Below are 22,192 nucleotides of genomic sequence, written 5' to 3' on the forward strand. Positions count from 1 at the left end.
TATATATGTACTTATATAAATCTCTGTAACAGTAGCTATCAAATGCTCCAACAAAAAATGAGTCTTTTTCCATGCCGCTGGGCTTTACGCTTCCTCCTCCTGTCTCTTCTCCTTCCCCTTCTCTTCTCTGTGGCGGCGGCGGGGAAGAGAAGGGTTATCATCTCGGACGATCTTTCCGACGTTGAGGACGAGGAGGAGGACGATGAATGGAAGAAATGGGGGCAGAAGAAGACTCGCTCGGAAGACCTTCTGCCGCCGCCGGACTTCTCCAAGATGAATCCCGCTGAGATCCAGGACGAAATGATGAAGCGACATACTGGACCCGCTTACGGTTTCGTTAAACTTCGATCTGGTGCAGCTCGCTCTAGGGTTCGTTCGAAATTCTTCTTCTTCTTGTCGTATTCGGTTTGAGATTCTTCCTTCTTGTTGTCAAATGATATAAAGTTGATTGTGTTCGTGGAGGTTTAGTTATAGCAGTTGCCCTTTCTCTGGTGAAATTGACCTCGTTTGTGTGTGAAATTCTGGGGTGAAAATTGATTTCATTAGGGGGTTTGGATTGATTATTCAGTTTTGCTGTCTTTATTTTGAAATGCTGTTTTAGATTTTGTGGGTTAGGTGGTTCATCAAGATTTTGCTTGTTGGATAGCTGGGTACATCATCTAATCACATTTTCTTCAAAAATTCCAATACTTCTTGCTTCAAAAATAATTTTTTTATGGCATGAGGGTTGCAGCTAGACATGCTTCGACAAAATGGCCAAGCAAAGTTAGGAATTTGGAGGTAATTTATTTTTGTGTAATATAGGTTAGAGGTGTAATTGAGCTGAGCCGGTTTGTTAGTCGGCTTGAACTTGATTTGCTAATGAATGCACGAATTTAATTTATCGAGCGGCAAGCTTGAGCTTGTATGTTTAATGAGCTCTTTGAGCTTAGCTCAGTGGTTCGTGAGTTAGCTTGTTTATGCAGCCTTTGGTCACGATGATAGCTTATTTGGTGAGCTTTAGTGGCACCTTCTTCTGATTTCTAACTGTTTGTCATATCGATGCCTTCTCTAGTTGCCTAGACTTCTTCTTCATAGGTTGGCTTGCAAGCCTGCTGTTTTTGTTGCGAGCCAAGATCGAACTCACAATATAAGCTTGAATTCAAGCTCAAGCTCGAGTTTTAGCTTTTGATTTGATGGGCAAGTCAAGCTTGAGTAGGTGTAAATCAAGCTTGACTCAGCTTGTTTACACCGCTGACAGATTTTGTTATACTTTTCTTGAGTTTCTCACTTTTATTGATAAGATTCCACTTATATCCAAGTTAATCGCTCCCCTCAGAACACTTTTTTGTTGTACATTTATCTCCTTATTCTCTTATCATCAATCAATTCTTATATGGAAGAGGGTAGAGTTGGTAAAAGTTTTAGAGAGTTTATTTGTGTGCCCTCATGGAAGAGGGCTTGATGTTTTGGTCAAGAGAAGAAAATCACATGGGGGAATGAATAGAACATATTTTTTCATAGTCATATTTATCACAAGAGGAGGGAGTTTTTGGAAATAGATTGCTCAGATAGCCATTAATGCACTCAATGTAGGACAAATTTGCTTAGACTGATATGAATTTTCCATGACTAGTTAAAGTCGTGATGAATGCACCAAAGTTTAGAGGACTTTTCATGAAAGCTTAAGCTTAATTGTCCATGATTAGAGATATTCTCCCAATAACAGGAGGAAGTTTTTAAGCTGGTGAATTATCAAGAAAGATCAAAGGCTTGTTTTCAGCAAGTCAGCTACAAGTCCAAGCAATTATAGTGAAATAGTTCTACTTACCCTGTATATGTTATGGGAAGAAACCAATGGATTTTATCACACATTTTTCTTATTTATTTAACTTAATGTGTAGATTTTCCTATCGCACTTAATTCTCGGTCTAAGCCTATAAATAAAGGGTCACGGGAAGAGCGCCCATGTTACAAAATTTCTTTTACTTGAATTAATTATAGTTTATTTTTCTTTCTTATTTTCTCTTTTCTTTTGCTATCAGTGCTTAATATGATTCTATTGTAATCCACGGATAATTTTAAATTCAACTAGACAAAAATTACAAGCAAAAGGGTGGGTTGGGGGAAAAACATGTGATGGGGGTGTAGCCATTACAAGTAGATGGACGAGTTCCCTTCATTAAAGAAGTGTGAATTCATTAAAGAGAAGTCGATATGATTTTTCTCCTCACATTAAATATGCATATATATATATATATATATATATAATGTTGTTGGGGAATGAATGTAACTCTTCATGGAGAGATTGTGGAATGTTGGAGATCAAAGCTTACTTACATATCATAATATTTACGTCTAAACTACTTCGCTATAAATCTTGGGATCATGCATCCCCTTTTGATAATAGTTTTTCTTCTATCAATTTAGTTGATTTAAGATGATAAACTTGTGCCCTTGGCTGAACTATTTGGTGGTAGAATCTCTTTTGTGTATCATGACAATGTGATATGTTTTCTTGACTCATTTGTGAGTTGCAACAGTCTTTTTTTCTTGCATCAATATGTTTTTTCTTGCATCAATATGTTTTCAGCCAATTCTTTCTCGTCTTTGCTCGTAGTTCATCATTGAACCTAGAGGGCTCAAATTGCTTGAGGACATTCACTACAGAGAAGAGCTACATGTGCTCACCCCCTTTTTCTAGCATCTCTCAATCCTTCTAGTTAGCCTCTTCTCAAGCAAATTTCTTTTCTAAGATTTTGTGTCGCATCATTAGAGCTCTATCTCAATCATCTCTCCCCAATATGAAAGAAAAGTAGTGAAAGGGTGGGGATGAAGATGAAAATAGCAAAGAGTGAGAGAGGGAAAAAGAAAGATGGATTAGATGAAAAGAAATGTTTTTCTTGAGAGAAGTCGAGAAAAAGATGTCTAGAAAAGTCAAACTAGAGGAATTTGTAGAGTTCTAAACTTTCAAGAGAGTTTTGAATATGGTTTGCCTTTGAATTTAGCATAAGCCTTCTGTGAGCCTTGTTTGCTTTGTTTAATTCCTCGCATTCCGTTTTGGTTCTTTTCAATTATTTCGACTCAACTAACAGTTGACTAAATTAATTTTTATTATTTGTACTATTTAATAATATATTCTTATGGGTTGTTTGGGATCAATTTTTATTTTTTATTTTTTGTTTTTAAAGACAAAAAAAAAAAGAAACAAACAAGAAACAATGTTTGGTTATCTATTTTTTATTTTTTTTTCAATTTTTTATTTTCTGTTTGAACACTATTATTTTTAAAACTCTAAAAACAACAAAAAACATGTTTTCTGCTATTTTAAAAACACGGGAAACAACCTCTCCTCGCCTATCCAGTCTCCCTCGCGATGCCTCCTTCCCTCTCGCGTTCGTGACTGAAACTCTCCCTCTCGGTCCGAAACTCTTGTATTTACTCGTCGACGCCGCTCCCTTCTCTTTTGCCTTTCTCCTTCGGCGTTCGACCTTTCGTCTTCTCGCCTACCCTGTCTCCTCTTTTCGGCTGAGGAATTTGGTGCTATTGAGAAATCAGGTGCTTCCTCAATGCTTCCCCTTATCAAGTTGAACCATGGATAACGGTGATGTAATTGAAATAACTAGAGAGGCAATATGGTCAGATAGAAATGAAAAAATCTTCATTCAACTAATGAAGATTGAAGTCATTAATGAGAATAAGCAAACAATAACTTTTAGTCCAGCTGCATGATCACACATTATGCAAAAATTTGAATTATCTACAAAAAGAAAATACAAGCAAGAACAATTGAGAAATAAGTTCAATATGTTTAAAACTTGTTGGAGAGAAATTTCTAGCTTATTGAAAGAGATTGAAATTAGTTATAACGCAACCACAGGTCAATTTATTGCATCTGAAGATATATGGGCCAAATTATATAAGATATTTATTTTATATTATATTTAATCCAAAATTTATATGTTATTATTCTCATAGTTTTGTTAATCATGATATTTATTTTCGAATATATAGGTCAATAAAAGTGCAAAAATATTTCAGAAAAAAGATGCCCAATGTATGGGTCTCTCTGTTGTATTAATGGTTACACAACTGCAACGAGAACTCTGCAATATCTTTCTACCAGAATCCCTTCAGATACTAAGGAAGAAAATGAGATTGGAGAAATTGAAACAAAACTTGTGGTGAAGTATAAAGGAAAATTATCGATTCAACGTGCAAAGAATATAATAATTTCAAATGTGATTGTCCCTACACTTCAAGTTTTAAGTGAGTTCAAAAAGAAGGGTTGATATCATAGAAAAGAAATTATGTATCTCAACTGGATCTTCTAATGAGAGCTCTGAATTTTTGTTGGTTGAATGTATGAAGTTTCTAAACTTAATATAAGACTTAGATTACATTAATTCCTTGAAAGTTTTACATAAGTTTCAAGAAGCTGCAATATGGATGAAGATATTTCTTCAAATACCTGATAGCAGAAGGAAATGTTGGATTATTAATTTGAAATGGCTTGTTCAGCACGATGAACCTCGTTATCTTGTGTGTTTGTGTTTTAAATGTGTCATGTTTACTTTTTTTTCACTTTCGTTATTGTTGTCGAACATCTTATTAGCTTAGGTTATGATTATGTTGTATGTTTGTGATTTTTAAAGCTTGTTAATATTCATATGAACTGTTCTATGAGAGATCTATTTCTTTTTCTTGGAAATTAAAAGAGTATTGTGATTTTCATCTTCCAAAATTTCTAGCACGAAGTTTATTTCTTAAATTTTTTTTTAGTTTGATTTGCATTATTTATCAATTCGTATTGTATGTAAACATCATATGGACCCAATATAAGATTTCAAAAGTGATATCAAAGAAGAACTTGAACTTGCAATTGCTTTTACTTGTGTTGATGATTATGATAAACATTATTTAACAAAAGAACCATGTCGCTCTTACTTGTATTGATGATTATGGTAAACATTATTTAACAAAAGAACCATGTAGAATCATGTCTAAACTTAATATAAGACTTAGATTACATTAATTATTCGAAAGTTTTATATAAGTTACAAGAAGATGCAATATGGATGAAGATATTTCTTCAAATACATGATAGCAAAAGGAAATGTTGGATTATTAATTTGAAATGGCTTGTTCATCAGGATGAACCCTATGAGCCCTCCTTATCTTATGTGTTTGTGTTTTAAATGTGTCATGTTTACTTTTTTTCACTTTTGTTATTGTTGTCGAACATCTTATCAACTTAGGTTATGGTATGTTGCATGTTTGTGATTTTAAAAGCTTGTGATTGATGTGTTGATGCATTGTTAATATTCATATGAACTGTTCTACGAGTGATCTACTTTTTTTTCTTGGAAATGAAAAGAGTATTGTGATTTTTTATCGTCAAGATTTCTAATACAAAGTTTATTTCTCAAATTTTTATTTAGTTTGATTTACATTGTTTATCTATTCGTATTGTAGGTAAACATTATATGGATCAATATAAGATTTCAAAAGTGATATTAAAGAAGAACTTGAACTAGCAATCACTCTTACTTGTGTTGATGATTATGATAAACATTATTTAACAAAAGAACGATGTCAAAATTCTACTCTTCAAAGTCACAAGTATGTAATTGAAATACTGCGAGGACATTCAGCTCGTTGCTTTGAAAATTATAGAATTGATACTCATGCTATCATTAATTTACTACCTTATTGAAGCGTAAAAGTCTTATGAAGGACTCAAGATGACAGGCTGTAGAGGAACAACTTGTAATTTTTATGCTTATTTTATCGCATAATGAATGCCTAAAAGTGGTTGTTGAACGATTTCAACATTCATTGGAGACAATCTCATGACATTTCAGAAAGACTTTGGAAGCAATTTGTCACTTGGGAATTAAAATTATTATTCCACCATCATTTGAGATGATCCCTTAAGATCTAGTATAAGCCAAGGTATTATCCTTTTTTTTAAGGTACGTTAAAATTTAAAAAATTTATTTATTTGTTTCTTTAGTTATAAATATTAATTTATGCGAGTTTTATGAATAGAATTGTATAGGTGCAATTGATGGAACACTATTTTCCTACGCATGTACCTTAGAAAGATCAAATTTCTTATTGAAGAAAGCATAAAGAGCCAACCCAAAATGTTACGTGTGCATGTGGATTTGAAATGATGTTTGCGCACTTATTGTCGGGTTGGGAGGGAACAACAAATAATGCGAGAATATTTCTAGAATGAATTTGAAATCCTCAGTTAAATTTTTCGATGCCGCCTCAAGGTATGTCAATTTTATTCTTATCAGATTATGTAATTAATAATGATATTTATAGTGAAATATGTATGTACATGTTGTTTACAAAAATAAGAAAATGTTACCTCGTTGACCAGGATTATGCTAATATGCCAGAATTCTTAACGCCATACAGAGGAACAAGATATCATTTGCTTGATTATCAAGAAGGCGCTTAACCTCAAAAACAAGAAATCTTTAATTATAGACATTCTTCTTTAAGAAGTGTTATTGAGCGATATTTTTGAGTTCTAAAAGCAAGATTTTCAATCTTAAATAGAATGTCTCCTTATGGTTTATGCACACAATGTTATAGTGTTACTATTTGTTGCATGCTACATAATTTTATAAGATCATAATCTAGAGGAGATACATTATTTAAGATGTACGGAAATGAAAATTTTATAGTTGATATAGAAAGAGGATCTACATCAACTCTTGCCTTGTAAGTCTAGTCATTTGTTTAACTCATGTTCCTTGAGAATTCATTTTAAAAAAATATTGGCAGCATTCTGACGTCTCTCCCTCTTAGGGGCATCCAATGGGATGCTTGGCCTACCTAGCATGCTAAAAAAGGTGTATTATGGGTGTTGTCAGAGACACTATGATTGTGATCTTTTTCACCTGTTTTGTTAAGAAAACATGCATACATAAAAGTCTACAAATATATTTTTGTTGTGTCAAGTATATTGCTTATGAGCGCTTAGGGGGCTTACAAATAATTTTCCCCATCGCATCAAGTACAGAATATACATGTACTTAAATATTAAGGCGACCCAAAATTTACAATTTATTTCTTTTGTTCTCTTTTTTACTTTGTCTTTTTTCTTGATACATTTTTCTCCAAATTTTTTTTTCTATGCTTCTTTTCTTTTTTTTCTTTTTTTAATCTATCTATTAGAGAGATGGGGAGAGGGAGAGGGAGACTGCAAAAGGGTGAGTGTCTTGTGTAGAGAGATAAAGTGAGAGGGAGTGCAGGAGATGGAAGAGAGAGAAAGAGAGATGGTGGGGGAGGAGTAATTGGGGGGTTAGAGAAGAATAGGTCTGTGAGCTTAGCTTGAAGATCTTTAATCGCTCAAAAATTGATTTGAATTTTGGCTTGGATTGAAATAAACAAGACAAACTATGAGCCAAAATTTTTGATTGAATTTTTTTTTAGCCGCAAAATCAGATCGTTAACAATTCTAGTGTTATTAGCTCGAAGGTCATTAATCGTTCAAAAATTGATTTGAATTTTTGCTCGGATCGAGATTTGCTCTAAATAAACGAGCTGAGCTATAGGCCAAAAATTTGGATCGAATTTTTTTCAAGCCAATTTTGAGCTGACCTCAACTCGACTCGAAATCGGATCGTTGATAGCCCTAGAGATGAAGTGAGGGGAGGAGAACGGCGAAAGAGTAAAGTTGAGAGAAAAGGGAGAGAGAGTTGTTTGGAAAGAAGAGAAGGAAGAAGGGGTGAAGGAGAAAAAATGAAGAGGGAAGGTAGTATGGGGAAAGATGAAGGAATACGAGGGAAGAGGAAGAAGGTTGGTGGCCGGCTAAGCTCAGGCAGCGGCGGCCTGCAGATCAGATGATGGTGGTGACATTTACAAGCCATAGCAATGTTGGGTGCGGCAGCTGTGTGTAGTGCGGGCTTGGGACGGTGTGGGATGGGCCAACAATTGTCATTGGTTTAGTTAGCACATTGGATGATCCAACCCAATCCTCACACTAATAAACCTCTAAAAGGAAATCTTGAGGGCTATATTTATTTATAACTTCTGTGTTCATAATTTTTTTCTGCATATAATATCATAGTAAAAAACTTGATTAACCTGTGCTTGTACTGACAGATCTCTAAATTATTAGGATGATGTGCCTGTGATTGCAATGAGATGGAGCAATCTCATCAAGACAGGTTCTGTTGAGGCTAGGTTCATGGCTGTTGACCGGCATACTATTATGTTCACGATGGAGAGGGGCCAAGATTTGAAAGAGGTATTTATCTAGTAATTGACAGTAATGGGCAGTTTTGTTTTTAGTTTTTTCAAGGATGATTTTCATACATACCACTGAGTTCTAATGTATTTACATATCTAACTACTAAACTTCAATTTGTACATATATATATACACACATAATGTTAGGCAATTCAGGATAGACACATATGAAGATGTGTCGGATATGTGGAATAAATAAATAAAGGGGCTTTTACATGCATAGCACCCGAAACATTGCTATCCACAAATCTAGCCCTCTCTTTTATTTATTTTTCAAATTTTCACTCAATTATCAAAATTCATGATAAAACCCCATCCTATATTTTTTCATTTTTATCAAATTCTCAATGGTTTGATTGTGGCACTAATAAATTTATTGATTCAATAGTTCAAAAATTGCACCTGGGTGCTAGATTTTGTAAATAGCAGTGTTTTGGGTGCTATGTCTAACAATCCATGCATGGATTATGCATATTACGGGTTAACTGAAATAGAGATAAAAATAGCTAAATTTTGTAGTAGTTGTAGACTCCTAAGAAGCACTTAGATTAGAAAGAAACAACTGAAATATGGATTTAAGGATTGATTTGTTTATATTGTTTTTTTTTATGATCTTGGTTCAAATTTATGAGAGGTTTGAGGTTTTTTCCAAGGATAACAAGCACATCCGAATACACGAAGATGATTATAGGATGGAGGGGAATAATGAAGATGTTCGTATGGTGATACGTGATACGTGGTTCATGTAGACATATGATTAATGAGATGTGTGGTGGTTTGGAGGCTGTCAAACCATAATTTGTAAGGGAGGCGTGTTTGTTATAATAAGGCCCGAGTTGTCTCAATGAGATGATGTTGCTTCCTTTTGACGACACCATTTTGCTCAGGTGTGTAGGAACATGAATATTGATGTAGAATGCCAAGATCATTGAGAAAAGTATTTAAGATATTATTATATTCTTTTCCTCCATCAGGCCGAAGGATTTTGTTTGTAGTATTGAACTGATGTTGAACTGATTTAATGAAGTTGATAGTAATGTATATTATCTCCGATTTTGCACACATAGGAAACACCGGACAAAATATAAAGAAATCATCAATAAAAGCAAAATAATATCTAAAACCTTAATAAGAAGTAATTGGGGAGAGACCCCATACATCACTATGAATAAGTAAGTTCTAGACATTTGCATTTGTATTGATGTCCTATGCTAGATACAAATGGTTGTTTGTGGTTTTTTGTAAGATTGCATCTAATACATGAATTTGAACTAGAAGGTATGGGAAGAGTGATGTTTTGATATGGCTGCCATAATGGCGTCGTGTGGATGTCCCAATCATTGATGCTACAATTCAGTTTGTTGTGTTTTGGAAAGAGATGTAGTAAGAGCTTGTGCTGGATAGGTAGATGCTGGAGTTGAGTAGAGTCCTTCAGAGATGGGTCTTTGAGAAGAGTCTGTTGAGTCTAAGGATCAGAAATACAAAAGCCGTGAGGATCAAATGACACTACAACATTGTTTTCTTTGCTTAGTTTGTGGATAGATAGAAGATTGCGAGAGAGAAGAGGTGTATGATGAATTTGGCAGAGTCTGAGCTTACTATTTGGAGTGGGAAGAAGTCTAAAACACCTTTATGCTGAATTGGAACGGTTTGTTCTTTGTCCACCAGAACTCGTTCCTTCCCATTATATGATGTAGCTGGTTTAAGTTGGCTTAAGATCAAACGTGAAGTGTGCAGTCGCCCCAGAGTCTAGAACCCTTTCTTTGGAGGTAGCATTGAGGGCTTGGGCTGAAGTAATAGAGTATACTTGAGATTTGTCCGATGCCAACAAATGGATGCAAAGTGACCATTTTTATGACATATTTGGCATGTTATATTGGGTCTATTTGATGTTCTTCCTCCTTGTGAAACATTGGAATAACCTCCTCTAGAATTTGTTGACTGGTTTTGGCCTCTTCCCTTGGTAACGGTTGTGTTGCGTCCTCCGTATGTATTCAGCGCCATGTGGTTGTCGGATGTAGCAATGAACTTTGCATTCTCATTATTAATATTGATCTCCTCACTTGAGAGTAGACAACAGAGCTCATCCAATGCGATGGGTTGAAGTGATGTTCTAATGGCTGTTTCAAAAGCATTGTATGTTATTTTGGATCCATGCCAAATGATCTCAAAAATAACACCGTCACTGTCTTTTTAAAAGTGAAATACTCCTTTTTATGCATAGGTTCATGACACCAAGGTGTTATAGGTGTAAATATCAAAATTTAGTTGTTAGATATGTAAATACATAAGAATTATGTAGAATGCATGTAAATTTCCTTTTTTTTTTTCATTTTTTCCCCTACTTTTTTTCTTTGTATTGCCATCATTAGAATTTCATTTAATATGGCTGCTTAGCTATTTTTGGTTTTTACATAATTTATTTCTGCTATAGTTCAAAGAATTTGTCCTAAGCCAGCCTGAGGCATATGAAATGAAGATAGGAGATCAGTTATTTATTAGACCTGGAGATCCTCCTATTGACCAAGTTCTTGAGGACCTGAACACAGAGAAAAATGTAGATCATTCAAATGATGAACTATAGTTTTGTGTATTTTTTTTTTTTCAAATTTTATTGGAAGCTTTACATGCACTCAATTCTGTGTATTTACATATCTAACACCTAAACTTCAATCTATGTATGGAAAAATGTGTTTTTAACTTTTTAAAGTTAAAATAGTGCTATTTTTTATGTGATGTGAAATATTTGAGTGGTAAAAATGAAAACAGTAATGTTTAGGTGTTGGATGTGTAAATACACAGGAATTGGGCAGTATTTGTAATTGCTAATAATTTAATGCAGTGTTCATTAAATACCGGTTTTATTATTTATTTGTTTACATATTGTATGTTCAGTCTTATACACTTCATTATATATATATATCTATTATTAAAGTGAATGTAACATATTAAATAAATAGCTAGATTTGTATATTTGAGTATCATTTTGTTAGGTTATATGTTTGAATTATTTGTAGTAAATATATTTTTTGAACTGTTAATATTTTGCATATCTTAAAGTAAAGTAAATTTTTTATATGGAACCATGAAATTATGATATTAGTGCTTCCGTGCCAAATAAATTTTAGGGTTCGTTTGATAATGTTATTAGAAAAAAAAAAATTGCATGGAAATTGAAAAACAGCTTTTTCAGCTTTTTTTCAAATTTTATTTTATTAATCATGTCTCTTTTAGGGGCTGTTTGGAAGAGTTGTTGATTATTTATAATCTACCGATAAACAAATTATTCTGATAATCTATATATTTTAGGGTAGTCTATTCATAACAGCTTATTGACAGCTGTTGTTGGATAAATGATCATTCTGCTCATGTTTGGTTAGTTGTTTGCAATAGAAGTGTATGAGTACAGAAATAGATAAAACAGACTTACATAAATCATTCATTAACACCTCACTATGTCAACAGAACTATATTTTGAAGGGAAAGTGGACAACCCATAGCAAGAACTTTCAGTTTCAATGCATTTACATATCTACTCTCAGTGTCAATGCATTTACATATCTACACTTAAACTTTATAACACCCAAAACTTTCATATCACATAGCCAAAAGAAAGAGGCCAAAAGAAAGAGCTATCATCAATAAAAATTTTCAGGACAGAGTTCAAGATTCAAAACAAGCAATCCCTAGCTAGTCCAAAAATTTTTTAGAACCCTCTTAGGTGGAAATGGAAAAAGTAATCATAAACCAAAAAAAAAAAGAGCTTCCTCAGAGAAGTTTAAAAAATGCGAATAAGGAGCCTTTGCTATCCAAAAATGAGAATCCAGTAGTCCTTAAAAAATGTGAATCCAAAAATGCTTAGAGTGATTCGATTCTCTTTGATCCTCTTCTCCACGAAAAGCTGGCCCTTCGAGCTGCGTTCGTGTTCGGGTCCCGCCGAGCTTCGCTCGAAACAACGAAGGGTTTTCTTTCGCGAGAGAAGGGCAGAGGAGACGCGGAAGGGCAGAGGGGATCAGGATGGAGGAATCGGCGACCGAGGGAAAGCGTAAGTGCAGAGGGGATCGGGATTGTGACGGAGGAATCGGCGACCAAAGGTTTTTGCTTCACAAGAGAAGGGCAGAGGGGACACGGACTGGATCGAGATGGAGGGCTTCCGCGTAATAATCTCGAACGAGAAGTGGAAAGCGGGATGCCAGGTGCTACCCCGAATAACGAATGATCCGCATCCGACGATTTCCTACCGCGATACAAATATGTGAAACAAATTTTCGATCGGCGTTTTTAAAACGCCGAACCACAGTAATAAACTGCCCCAAACGGGCACTTAGTTTACAATATCTTCAATACTATTTTAAAAAAAATTATGATGAGATTTTATGGTCAAATCAACTAAAATGTACATATCTTTTTCAAATAATACAATATATATATATATGAAAATTTGCATACATAACAGACAATTCTTATGTATTTACATATCTAACACCCACTTTAATATTTATACTTACACAAGAAAATGCGAAGATGATATTTTTAATGTGATGTTAAAATTTTGAGTGGTATGAACAGAAATATAAATGTTTAGATGTTAGATAAGAATTTTGTGGTATGAATGTAAATGCCCACTTCAATAAAAATCAAATCCTTACTAAAACTATATCAACTTGCCAAAAAAAAAAAAAGTAAAAAGAAAATGAAGGCATAAATATCAAATCACTGTTTAATCACATGCTGGCTAATATACAGTAAGAGATTCACTACATGAAAATAATAACATAACAAAATGCGTGTCTACTAACGTAGGATGCCTCAGATTATTATTTAAATTTTATTTTATTATTATTTCTAAATATATATTTATTCAAAATAAATTGTTGTCATGAGTTTTGATTGGAATACTCAGATTAAATTTATATTTCAAGCACTCACTATTCAAAAAATAAAATAAAATGATAGATTAATTACTTCAGTTTGCTGCTGAAATCTGAAAGATCCAGCAGCTGAATTCGAGACATGCCTTCTGCTTCTTCCCTCTCCTTCTCAGTATTGTAGCCCCATCTACCTGCTTGAAAATAAATGAATTTGATGCTCAATTTGGTTAATAAGAATAATGAAAATTTACATACCAAGCATACAGTTCTTATTTATTTGCCTATCTCACACCTAAACTTTCTTATTTACATAAAAATGAGTACTAAAGATTTGAGAGTTATGTGTGTAAATATGAAATATTAGTCGTGGAGATATGTAAATAGATTAGAATTGTGTACAATTTGTGTAAATGCCCCTGTAAGAAAAAAAAAAGCTTGCAGTTCATCAATGGCGGCTGCAAGGAAGTGGGAAAAAAGAGGAGGAAGAAGAAGAAGACAATTACCTAAATATAAGTTCCATCCATCCAATGCTGTCTCTTTAATGACATTCTTCAGAGTTGCAAGACGATCTTCTACAAAACTAAGTAGAAGCGAAACAGCAGATTAGCCCAAGAAATTAATTTGACAGACAATATTACATGAATAAATTGAGCAATGAAATTCGATTTGTTTCAATTGAGAAATTTGATTTTTAAAGTAAGAAAAATGAATATGTTTATGTTTCAGTTCATTTTTTACAATAATATAATAAATTTACAATCTTTACACTTCCAAAAGTCACCTGAGAAAATATAAGGCACACTTACATATATACCATATAATTCTTATGTATTACATATCTAACACCTAAAGTTTTATATCACATAAAAAATATCACTATCACTAATTTTTTAAAAAAGTGAAATGCAACTTTTGAGCATAGGCAAAGTAGCGTATATATGGAAAATTAATGTGCTAGTGTTACATATGTGAAGACATAGGAATTATGTAGAAAAAGACTATATTTTCATTTCATTGTTATGTACTAAATATTCAAGGTATATTAGCACCAAATTGCTCAAGGAAATAAACAAAGAATATATATTGTTCGTTTTCATTTAGTTCAACTGTACTTATAATTAATTGAAACAGCTAATCATAAAAAAATCAACATCACACACAACTTTTAAGTATTTTTAATATATAATATCCAAACTTTGATATTTACTAAAATAATACTTTATTGTCATAATTACATTAAAACATATGCATGAAAATGCTTTTACATTAGAAAGCTAATGTTAGTGCTATCTTCAATAAGATGTTAAAAAATTGAGTTCTATATATATATATATATATTAAAATTTAAGTGTTAGATATGTAAATGCATAAGAATTGTGTGATATGTTCGTAACATTTTCCTTGAGAAGTTAGCAGAGCTTACTGAAGTTTCAAGCCCTGATGCTCTGGCATTGCTTGCAGCTTTTTTAAAACCTCTACCTTTGGGCTGAAGGTAAAAGAAAATAACAATTATCATAAATATAGGATAAATAATAATAATAATAATAATAATAATAATAATAATAATAATAACAATAATAGCAGAATTAATTTACTAACCCTGACCCTAACCCGTAGATCCTATCAGAAGGAATTTCTACTCCTGCTAGTTTCCTCAATAATGCGTCGGCAAATCGGCTCTGGGAGAAACACAGATTAAGCCATCAGCAAAAAAATAAAAAATAATTATAAAATATTTCATCTGAGAAAGTTTTCATTATATATACAATCCTTCAATATTATATTTATGGAATAAAGCTTGAATGGAGGGAAAAAGCAGCTTTTTTGTATTTTCTAATAGAAAGATTTGGGTGGTATGTTTGTAAATGTCCCTTATAAATAAATATTAATGGAGTCCTCTTTAAGTTGCAAGAATGAGGTTAATAAAACCAGAGTCATAAAAGTATAAGAAAATTTCTATGAAAAGAAGGTGGGAGTATACCTGCTTTGTTGTGACAATATAAACTTGAGAGCTCGCAAATCTCAAGGCATCTGATATACCTGGATAAAATCTAAAGCAAAATCTATGTAAATTAATCAAGTAAATGCAGTGAAAATGGAAAGTATTAACGTAATCCCTCGACTATAGTCGAATAAGATTTTAGTTTATTTTGTAGGAGGGTTTACAAACATACCACTTGATTCCGATGTATTTACATATGTAATGCCTAAACTTTATTTTTTTACATATATGTCATCTTGCCTATGCATAAAAAGTGTATTTTACATTTTAGTAGTTAAAGCAGTAGTATTTTTATGTGATGTATGAGATTTGGGCGGTATTAATGTAAAAAGGTAAATTTAGGTGTTGAATATGTAAACACATAAGAATTGGGTGGTATGTACGTAAATGCCCCTATTTTTTATTCATTTGATATGTAGAGAGCAATTTAGAGTAAGGAATAAGACCACCAAAGCAGTGTTTGTAATCTATCCTATATAAGCACAATGAGTGTTTGTAATCTCTCCTATATAATAGCATTTTAATGTTCATAATGTGAATATTCTGACCTCTAAAACTCACATAAAAGGTAATGAGTACTCTGTCAGACCATCACTCCTATATCATAGTAAAAGTTATAAAAAATTTTCATCTAGAAAATATTATACAGCAGAGCAAAAGGGTGAACACAAAAACAATACCTGTTAGCATCAATCCAACCTGATAGATCCTTATCCATCCATTCATCGCGAGCAATTCCAAATAGATTGATCAAATCATTACTCTTCTCATTCCATTCTTTCATAATTACAGGTTTCAATTCTGACCACTTCTCCAGGATATCTTCAACAGTTAGTCCTTCTGCAACCTTGAACATAATTTAAGTTATAATTTTAAGTTTTTTGGCATAGCAAAATGCATTTTATGTTGCAAAATGTGAAGTACGGAGATAGATGCTAAAAATTATTATACTACTGTTAAATTTGGTATACATACAGAAGATTGACGAGCAAATGGGTTTTGAATCTCCAATAGCAATCTAACAAGCAACAAATTTTCAAAACCAGTTTCAACTACAGGACGAACCTGCAAAGACCGAAAGGAAAACTTCATTTAGTAAAATGTTACTGTCATGAAAATGCACACTACAACAAAATTGCATATTTTAGAAGTTATGTCCATCCTCGTAAGTTTTTGCTCAGCATTTGTTGACATTTATTGTGCTGTCACTAAAAAAAATGATTGTTTGATAAGACCAAAAAAAAAATGTTGGCTTGAGTGCTGTAAAAATTGTGGCTGCTATAATAATATATCTTCATCATAATAGCCTACAATTAAATTAACAAATTAATAAAACAGAAAAAACTATAACACATAAAAAATCTTTCTGAGAAGCTCTAAAAGTACTGCCACAAGTAGCTTTTCAAATTTCATGTAAATGTACTTCTCTCACACCTGTCACACTAAATGTCTTGAAAAATTTTCTGTTCTTCAAGAAGCTGATAACAGAAAGTGGTTTTGAAAATCAGATCTGACAGACTGATTGAAGAACCATAACAACTATAACTTGGGATGGCATATGAAGAAGATGGGAGGTAGCTTAGGGCTCCCTTATGGTGGAGAACTAGAGAGCCGTACGATATATAACTCGGGATGAGGGTAAGGCTGTGCAGTAGCAGAATGGCTTTGAGGTGTCTAAGATTGGAGTGGGATGTGAGATTAGGAGTGTAACGTGTCGAGTTTGGGCAAGTTGGTACTTTGTTTACATTTGGCTTGTTTGAAAGTAATGTGGTAGTGTTCAGCTTGTTAGAATTCAAACTGAACAAGAGCCAATTTTGAACCCCCTACAAAAAAAAATAATAATAATGAATCAAATATGATAGTATCACTCTACCAATATATTAAATAATCAACACATAAAATATATATATATATATATATATATATATATAGAGAGAGAGAGAGAGAGAGAGAGAGAGAGCTTATAATTAGCCGAACATGATTAAACAAAAAATTATTTGAGTTCAACTTTTTAAAAAATTGAGCTTAAATTATATGATCATATTCATCTTACTTAAAGAGCAAATTGATCGCAAATTCTTTGCTCAAGAACGATGACGTTTTTGACAGCCTCTTCTGTGAGAAAAGCTAAGATGTGAGGAATAGCGTTTGAGACAGAGCTAGGCAACCTGAGAGCTCGGGGGTGTAGTGAGAGGTAAATCTGATAGAAGGCGACACATGGAGAATGGTGTTGGGAGGTGTGTGAAATGCTAATGAGGTAAAATATAAACAACAAGATAACAAAAGAAAAGAAAAGAAAAGAATCCATTTTCACCAAGAATTGAGTTCGATGGTAAGACACCAAACCTTCAACCAAAGATTCAAGTCACCAAACAGGATCCTTCAAAGAAAACGAACTTTTGAATTTTCAATCTCATTCATAATTCAAAATGAAAGCAGGGCTTGGTAAATTCACAACAAGTGGGGGAAATGAATGATGTACTATCACACCCCAACTGTCCCCTTAATGGTCGGCTGAGATGCGATAGAGGCGGACAATTCAGCCGACAAAATTCTCACCATTACTTATCCCGTCTTTCAGAATTAGGAGCCGGTGAACAATGGACTAGTCTAACTAAATTGCCACAAACATACTTGATACATTTCATTTCATTCAAATTCACATAAGCTCGGAAGCATAGAAAACTATATCATCAAAATATATAAACTATACAGAGCTATTAAATTTAATAAAAATAAAATACATACCTAAACGACTTTATAAGCTCCCAAAACTATAAATGCAAGAGCTGTAAAAGTCACACCTGGCTACTCATTCTGATGCGCCTGACCTCTTCTTGAAAATAAACACCATAGAGTGAACAACAAGTTCAGCGAAATAATTAGAACTAAAATAAAATTTTACACACGAAAGAGAAACGTGCACACTTGTGTGTAACTGTACATGTCCACACTCAAATCATAACATACTAAAATTATATCACATGTAAAACAAAAACTTGTATTATAGAAAATCGTGATTGTTGTATGAAACACGTATGTCATTCATTCATGTGTAGTCATCAACATAAATCATAAGCATGTTCATAATAAATATAAACTAGTTCATAGTAATATCACTTATAAATGTATAGATCTCAACTATTTCTATGTTTTGTCTTATCATGTGTCGTCACGCTGCCCCAAAAGTCATATTAACTATTGATAAATGTTGCCCACCCAGCATAACAATTATCAATAGTCCCCCTGATATACTAACAGTTTCATGTGTTTTGTCATTGTATGATCACAATGATTTCTAGAATTTCGTCACCGCCCGAACATCATGAGTCAGGAATACTATATTTCTGCATAGTGTACTTGCAAATACTCGTGTAATAGTCTACCAATAACATCACTTATGACATTTAAATCATTATTTTTGTATCAAACATACATCACTGAACTCCATGTTTAAAATAGCGTAAAAACAACACTTAGTCAAAAAACTCTATGTCTTCCTCTACAACGACGATCTCCTTAATTGTCTCACTAAACTCCATGTCAATTTCTTATTGGGTGTCCAGCTCTAACACTTAGTTGTATGCTACTCACCACTCGTAGTAAGCAATAGCACTAGGTCGCCTTTGACTGTAGTGACCTCTCCCTTGCTCAGGAACTTAACTATGACATGGTAACTGGAGACAATAGCTCTGAATGTATTGAGTGAAATCAATATAGCATTATATGTCATTAGGGAGTCAACCACGACAAAGTCAGCCATGATAGTAAATTATTTGTCTTTCTCTAGACAAGTGACGAGCAAGGAAAGATCCTCCTTTATGAAGACAATAAGAGGTTGATGAACTACTCGGTGTAGAGATGAAGTAGTCAAACACATTTCTCTTGAATGAAGTTTCCTAAAGCAGGCTCGAAGAGAAGCTCATACCCCATCTCCATTGAGTATTGCTAGGACAATGCATGCGATATGAATCATCTGGGCACAAGCAAGTTCGTTGTATCTCTTTGGTCGAAGCATTTTCTCACCTTTGAGTCACTGCGCCTGATAACATGAACTCCTTCAACTTCTTGCATTGATTATTTCTTTAACTAGGTTCTGGAGGTGGTGAAATTCCTTTGTCTTATGACCATAGTCGTAGTTATAGGTGCAATTCCTCCGGGGATCGAGCAAGAACCTCCTACCTTCATAAGCATTGACTTGCGAAAGTAATCTTTATTTTGGATGGTCTCTACAAACTCGCCATGGAGACACTCAAAGAAGTCTGTTACAGTATTTGGTGGATTAGAAATAGTGATTTTCTCTCCATATGGCGGTCAACTCGCCTCTCCTAATATTGACTTCGTCCTCCCAGTGGGTGAATTCTCCTTTCCTGTACATGGATCATTTATTAGAATAGGTGAGGTCGCCGCTTTGTGAATCCCCGCCTTACGACTGGTCGCAGTGAGTGATGCATTTCCCAATCAACTTTGTGAAAATTCATCTTCAACGATTGTCTCTCTGAATGCTCAGTCATGTGGAAACTGGCGAGGAGTTGTCGATATATGATTATTAGCGAGTTACAAGAATTCCGCTAAGGTCTATGGGCGTTGTAAGTCAATTATGTAATGGAACGGACTTTCTCTTAGTCCCTATGCCAGGGTGACAGGGGAGGTCACAGGTTCTCGGTCTCGCATTTCTAACTTCTCTCTCTATAAGTGAGTCACGAAGCCTTATAACGTCTCTCTAGGTTCTTTACTAATACGTAGCGATGCTTGTGAACTCTTTAAGGCTTCTAAGTGCAGACGAATTATGCTATCAACATTCTCTGAAAGTCCGCGAAAGTTGTTATAACTCCCAATGTTAAACAATTAAACCACTTGAGGGCCAACTCTTTTAGATTCGTGAAGAATAGTCAGCACCTCAGTGCATCATTTGCTTTTAATGAACAAACAATCGATTTGAAAGATCAAAGATACATGTAGTTGGATGGGTCTGTTTGTCCTCGGTAGGGCTCCATAGATGGAATCTTGAAATGCTCCGGCACTTTATCTTTGGATATCTCTCTGGAGAAAGTATTTTCTAACTAATGTGCATGGGGGGTTCCAACCCTCCTATCACGATCATAAGGGATCAAACACGTGCTATCCAGATAATAAAGATCATCCTCATTTGTCGGAGCTGGCGAGGGAGTCCTTTTAACATTGGAGTTGAGTTCTCATTGTTGCAATGGGATCACTAGTCAGGGTGATAGTGCCACTGTTTGGGTGAATATTTCTTTGATCATTTTTATCATTTGATCTTTAAGTTCATTAATTGGTTGATTCACAAATTATCTAGCACAAGTGTACAACCAATGTGGCTTGTGACTTCTCTATTACTCGATTCAACTAATTGTGTGACTCCTCTTCTTGTATGTGGTATAATCTATATTCATCACATCTTTTAAAGAACTTAGATAAAGTATTGTCAATGGGATCACACCCAAGGGATACAACCAGGAAAGGAGCAGAAAATGGGGAAGAGTAGGAGAGGAGTGAAGAGGAATGTTGTTTTATATTTTGGTTGTTGTATTCAATGGAAAAGAGTTCTCTAAAATGGGAAGGAAAACAGATCTTCCTCTTTACATTAACTTTCACCTTTATATAGGGGTACCTTCTCTATATAAAATGTACATATGCTATGATTACACTTAGATCTCGAAGAATTTTTTCTTGTCAAGATCTGTCTTTTAATGTTTGAGAGTTTAAACTATATTATCTTTGGTCTATCATCAATGGAGGCGGCATTTGAACATCATCTCGTCTAGTCACATCAAGCACCTAGTTGGTCTCCTTCCTTGGAGATCTCCTTCTCAATTCATGAAGTCGTGGATGAATGGATCGGTATTCCTGGATTATCTTTATATTCATCAACGTTTGCTCCCTTGTGTCTTAGGATTTTTACTCAATCACTTGCATTCGATGTGCTCGTACTTCACCCTTCGCACTCAAATGGTGTATGTTCAAATATGTGTGCCGCTCCTGGTTATTTGGGCTAGACCTTCGTGCAGGGCTGGACCAGGAAGGGGAAATCCACTAAGCCGAATTCCATATCTGCTGGTCTGCTATGAACAATTTTGGTCATACAATAACAAATATCAATTTTCCCCTCGTTTCAGTTCAGATTGGTGAAACAATGATCGGCTGAGCCAAATCTCCCTGATCTCACAAAATATCAATTTAATTATATCGCAAAAGCCACTCGTCTTAAGAGTTCAGCCACGTTGAGCAAAGAACGCTCCGATTTATCTAGCTAGCAGATTAGATTCAGCACAAAGAACTCCACAAATTTTCTTATCAATTGAAACTTTGCTAGACCTAGCCCTAAAAAGACAGCCCTGGAGCTTTCATTGAAACAAAGTTAACACAACGAGTTACTGCGACTACAGAACCAAAAGCAGCGAAATTCCTTATTACTGTGAGGAAAAAGGAACTCACAACGCGCATCTGATCGATTATCCATTCATCCAGCTCGGAGCTCACTCCTTCAAAAAGTGCTGGCCATCGGATCTTAGCTGCCTACAAAGGGACGAAAAGGGCAAAAAAAATTACTCACCGGATTGTTTCAAATCCAAATGCTACAAAGACGTGAAAGGAAGATTGGGGAAAAGGGAGGACTAGTGGGAGTGATTAGAGGAGAGTTTTTGAGACCTTAAGAGCGGAGATGGAGCTCTCGCCGCAGCTATCGCAGATAACACCATCGAAATCAAGAGCATAGAGGTCGCCGCCCATTCCGTGCTTCTTCCGCGAACACCCAGTGAAGTTTCTTTTCTTCAAAGAACATATACGTTCTGGACATCTCCAAGCCCGAAAAAAATTTGTTTTATGCAGAGCTTTATACACTCTGTAAGCTCGGAACTTACTCGAAAGTACCGGCAGGTAGGTAGGTTGCAGGGGTATAACGCGGTCCTCTTAAAATTTTAATATCAATTTTTTTTTTTTTTTTTTTTAAGTTATGAATCAGAGGTATTGGACTGATTCAATGTAAAAATTGAAATTATTAGATCAATTTTTTGGAAAGTTATGAATCAGAGGTATTGAACTGATT

General features: G+C 34.3%; 2 protein-coding genes across 5 annotated transcripts; one reads left to right on the plus strand and one right to left on the minus strand.

Moving 5' to 3' along the window:
• Positions 1–43: 43 nt before the first annotated feature.
• Positions 44–10,926, plus strand: LOC110025112. Of its 2 annotated transcripts, none has more exons than XM_020725396.1 (3): positions 44–369; positions 8,123–8,251; positions 10,688–10,926. In XM_020725396.1, exons 1-3 carry the CDS (start codon positions 58–60, stop codon positions 10,835–10,837), a joined length of 591 nt encoding a protein of 196 aa, XP_020581055.1. In that variant the 5' UTR covers positions 44–57; the 3' UTR covers positions 10,838–10,926. The 2 variants fall into 2 exon arrangements, with proteins under 2 accessions (XP_020581055.1, XP_020581056.1); XM_020725397.1 differs by lacking the exon at positions 10,688–10,926 and adding an exon at positions 8,907–9,347.
• A 978-nt stretch (positions 10,927–11,904) lies between these two features.
• On the minus strand, positions 11,905–21,972 carry LOC110025110. Of its 3 annotated transcripts, XM_020725393.1 has the most exons (10): positions 21,796–21,972; positions 21,583–21,663; positions 16,102–16,191; positions 15,807–15,973; positions 15,106–15,175; positions 14,724–14,803; positions 14,548–14,610; positions 13,628–13,704; positions 13,219–13,315; positions 11,928–12,490 (listed from the first exon to the last, which is right to left on the minus strand). In XM_020725393.1, exons 1-10 carry the CDS (start codon positions 21,874–21,876, stop codon positions 12,112–12,114), a joined length of 1,185 nt encoding a protein of 394 aa, XP_020581052.1. In that variant the 5' UTR covers positions 21,877–21,972; the 3' UTR covers positions 11,928–12,111. The 3 variants fall into 3 exon arrangements, with proteins under 3 accessions (XP_020581054.1, XP_020581052.1, XP_020581053.1); XM_020725394.1 differs by lacking the exon at positions 11,928–12,490 and having other exon boundaries at positions 13,059–13,315; XM_020725395.1 differs by lacking the exons at positions 16,102–16,191; positions 21,583–21,663; positions 21,796–21,972 and having other exon boundaries at positions 11,905–12,490; positions 15,106–15,164; positions 15,807–15,936.
• Positions 21,973–22,192: the final 220 nt, after the last annotated feature.

Source organism: Phalaenopsis equestris, unplaced genomic scaffold (assembly GCF_001263595.1).
Source record: "Phalaenopsis equestris unplaced genomic scaffold, ASM126359v1 Scaffold000288, whole genome shotgun sequence".
Classification (NCBI taxonomy): domain Eukaryota; kingdom Viridiplantae; phylum Streptophyta; class Magnoliopsida; order Asparagales; family Orchidaceae; genus Phalaenopsis; species Phalaenopsis equestris.

Excerpts from the sequence above, each read along its gene's own strand:
- LOC110025112 (XM_020725396.1), top strand. The coding sequence starts at position 58 with ATGAGTCTTTTTCCATGCCGCTGGGCTTTACGCTTCCTCCTCCTGTCT. Across the intron at positions 370-8,122 it reads CTGGTGCAGCTCGCTCTAGG|GATGATGTGCCTGTGATTGC; the intron begins GTTCGTTCGAAA and ends CTAAATTATTAG. Across the intron at positions 8,252-10,687 it reads GGGGCCAAGATTTGAAAGAG|TTCAAAGAATTTGTCCTAAG; the intron begins GTATTTATCTAG and ends TTTCTGCTATAG.
- LOC110025110 (XM_020725393.1), bottom strand. The coding sequence starts at position 21,876 with ATGGGCGGCGACCTCTATGCTCTTGATTTCGATGGTGTTATCTGCGAT. Across the intron at positions 21,664-21,795 it reads GCTCCATCTCCGCTCTTAAG|GCAGCTAAGATCCGATGGCC; the intron begins GTCTCAAAAACT and ends GTCCCTTTGTAG. Across the intron at positions 14,611-14,723 it reads ATCTACGGGTTAGGGTCAGG|CCCAAAGGTAGAGGTTTTAA; the intron begins GTTAGTAAATTA and ends TTTTACCTTCAG.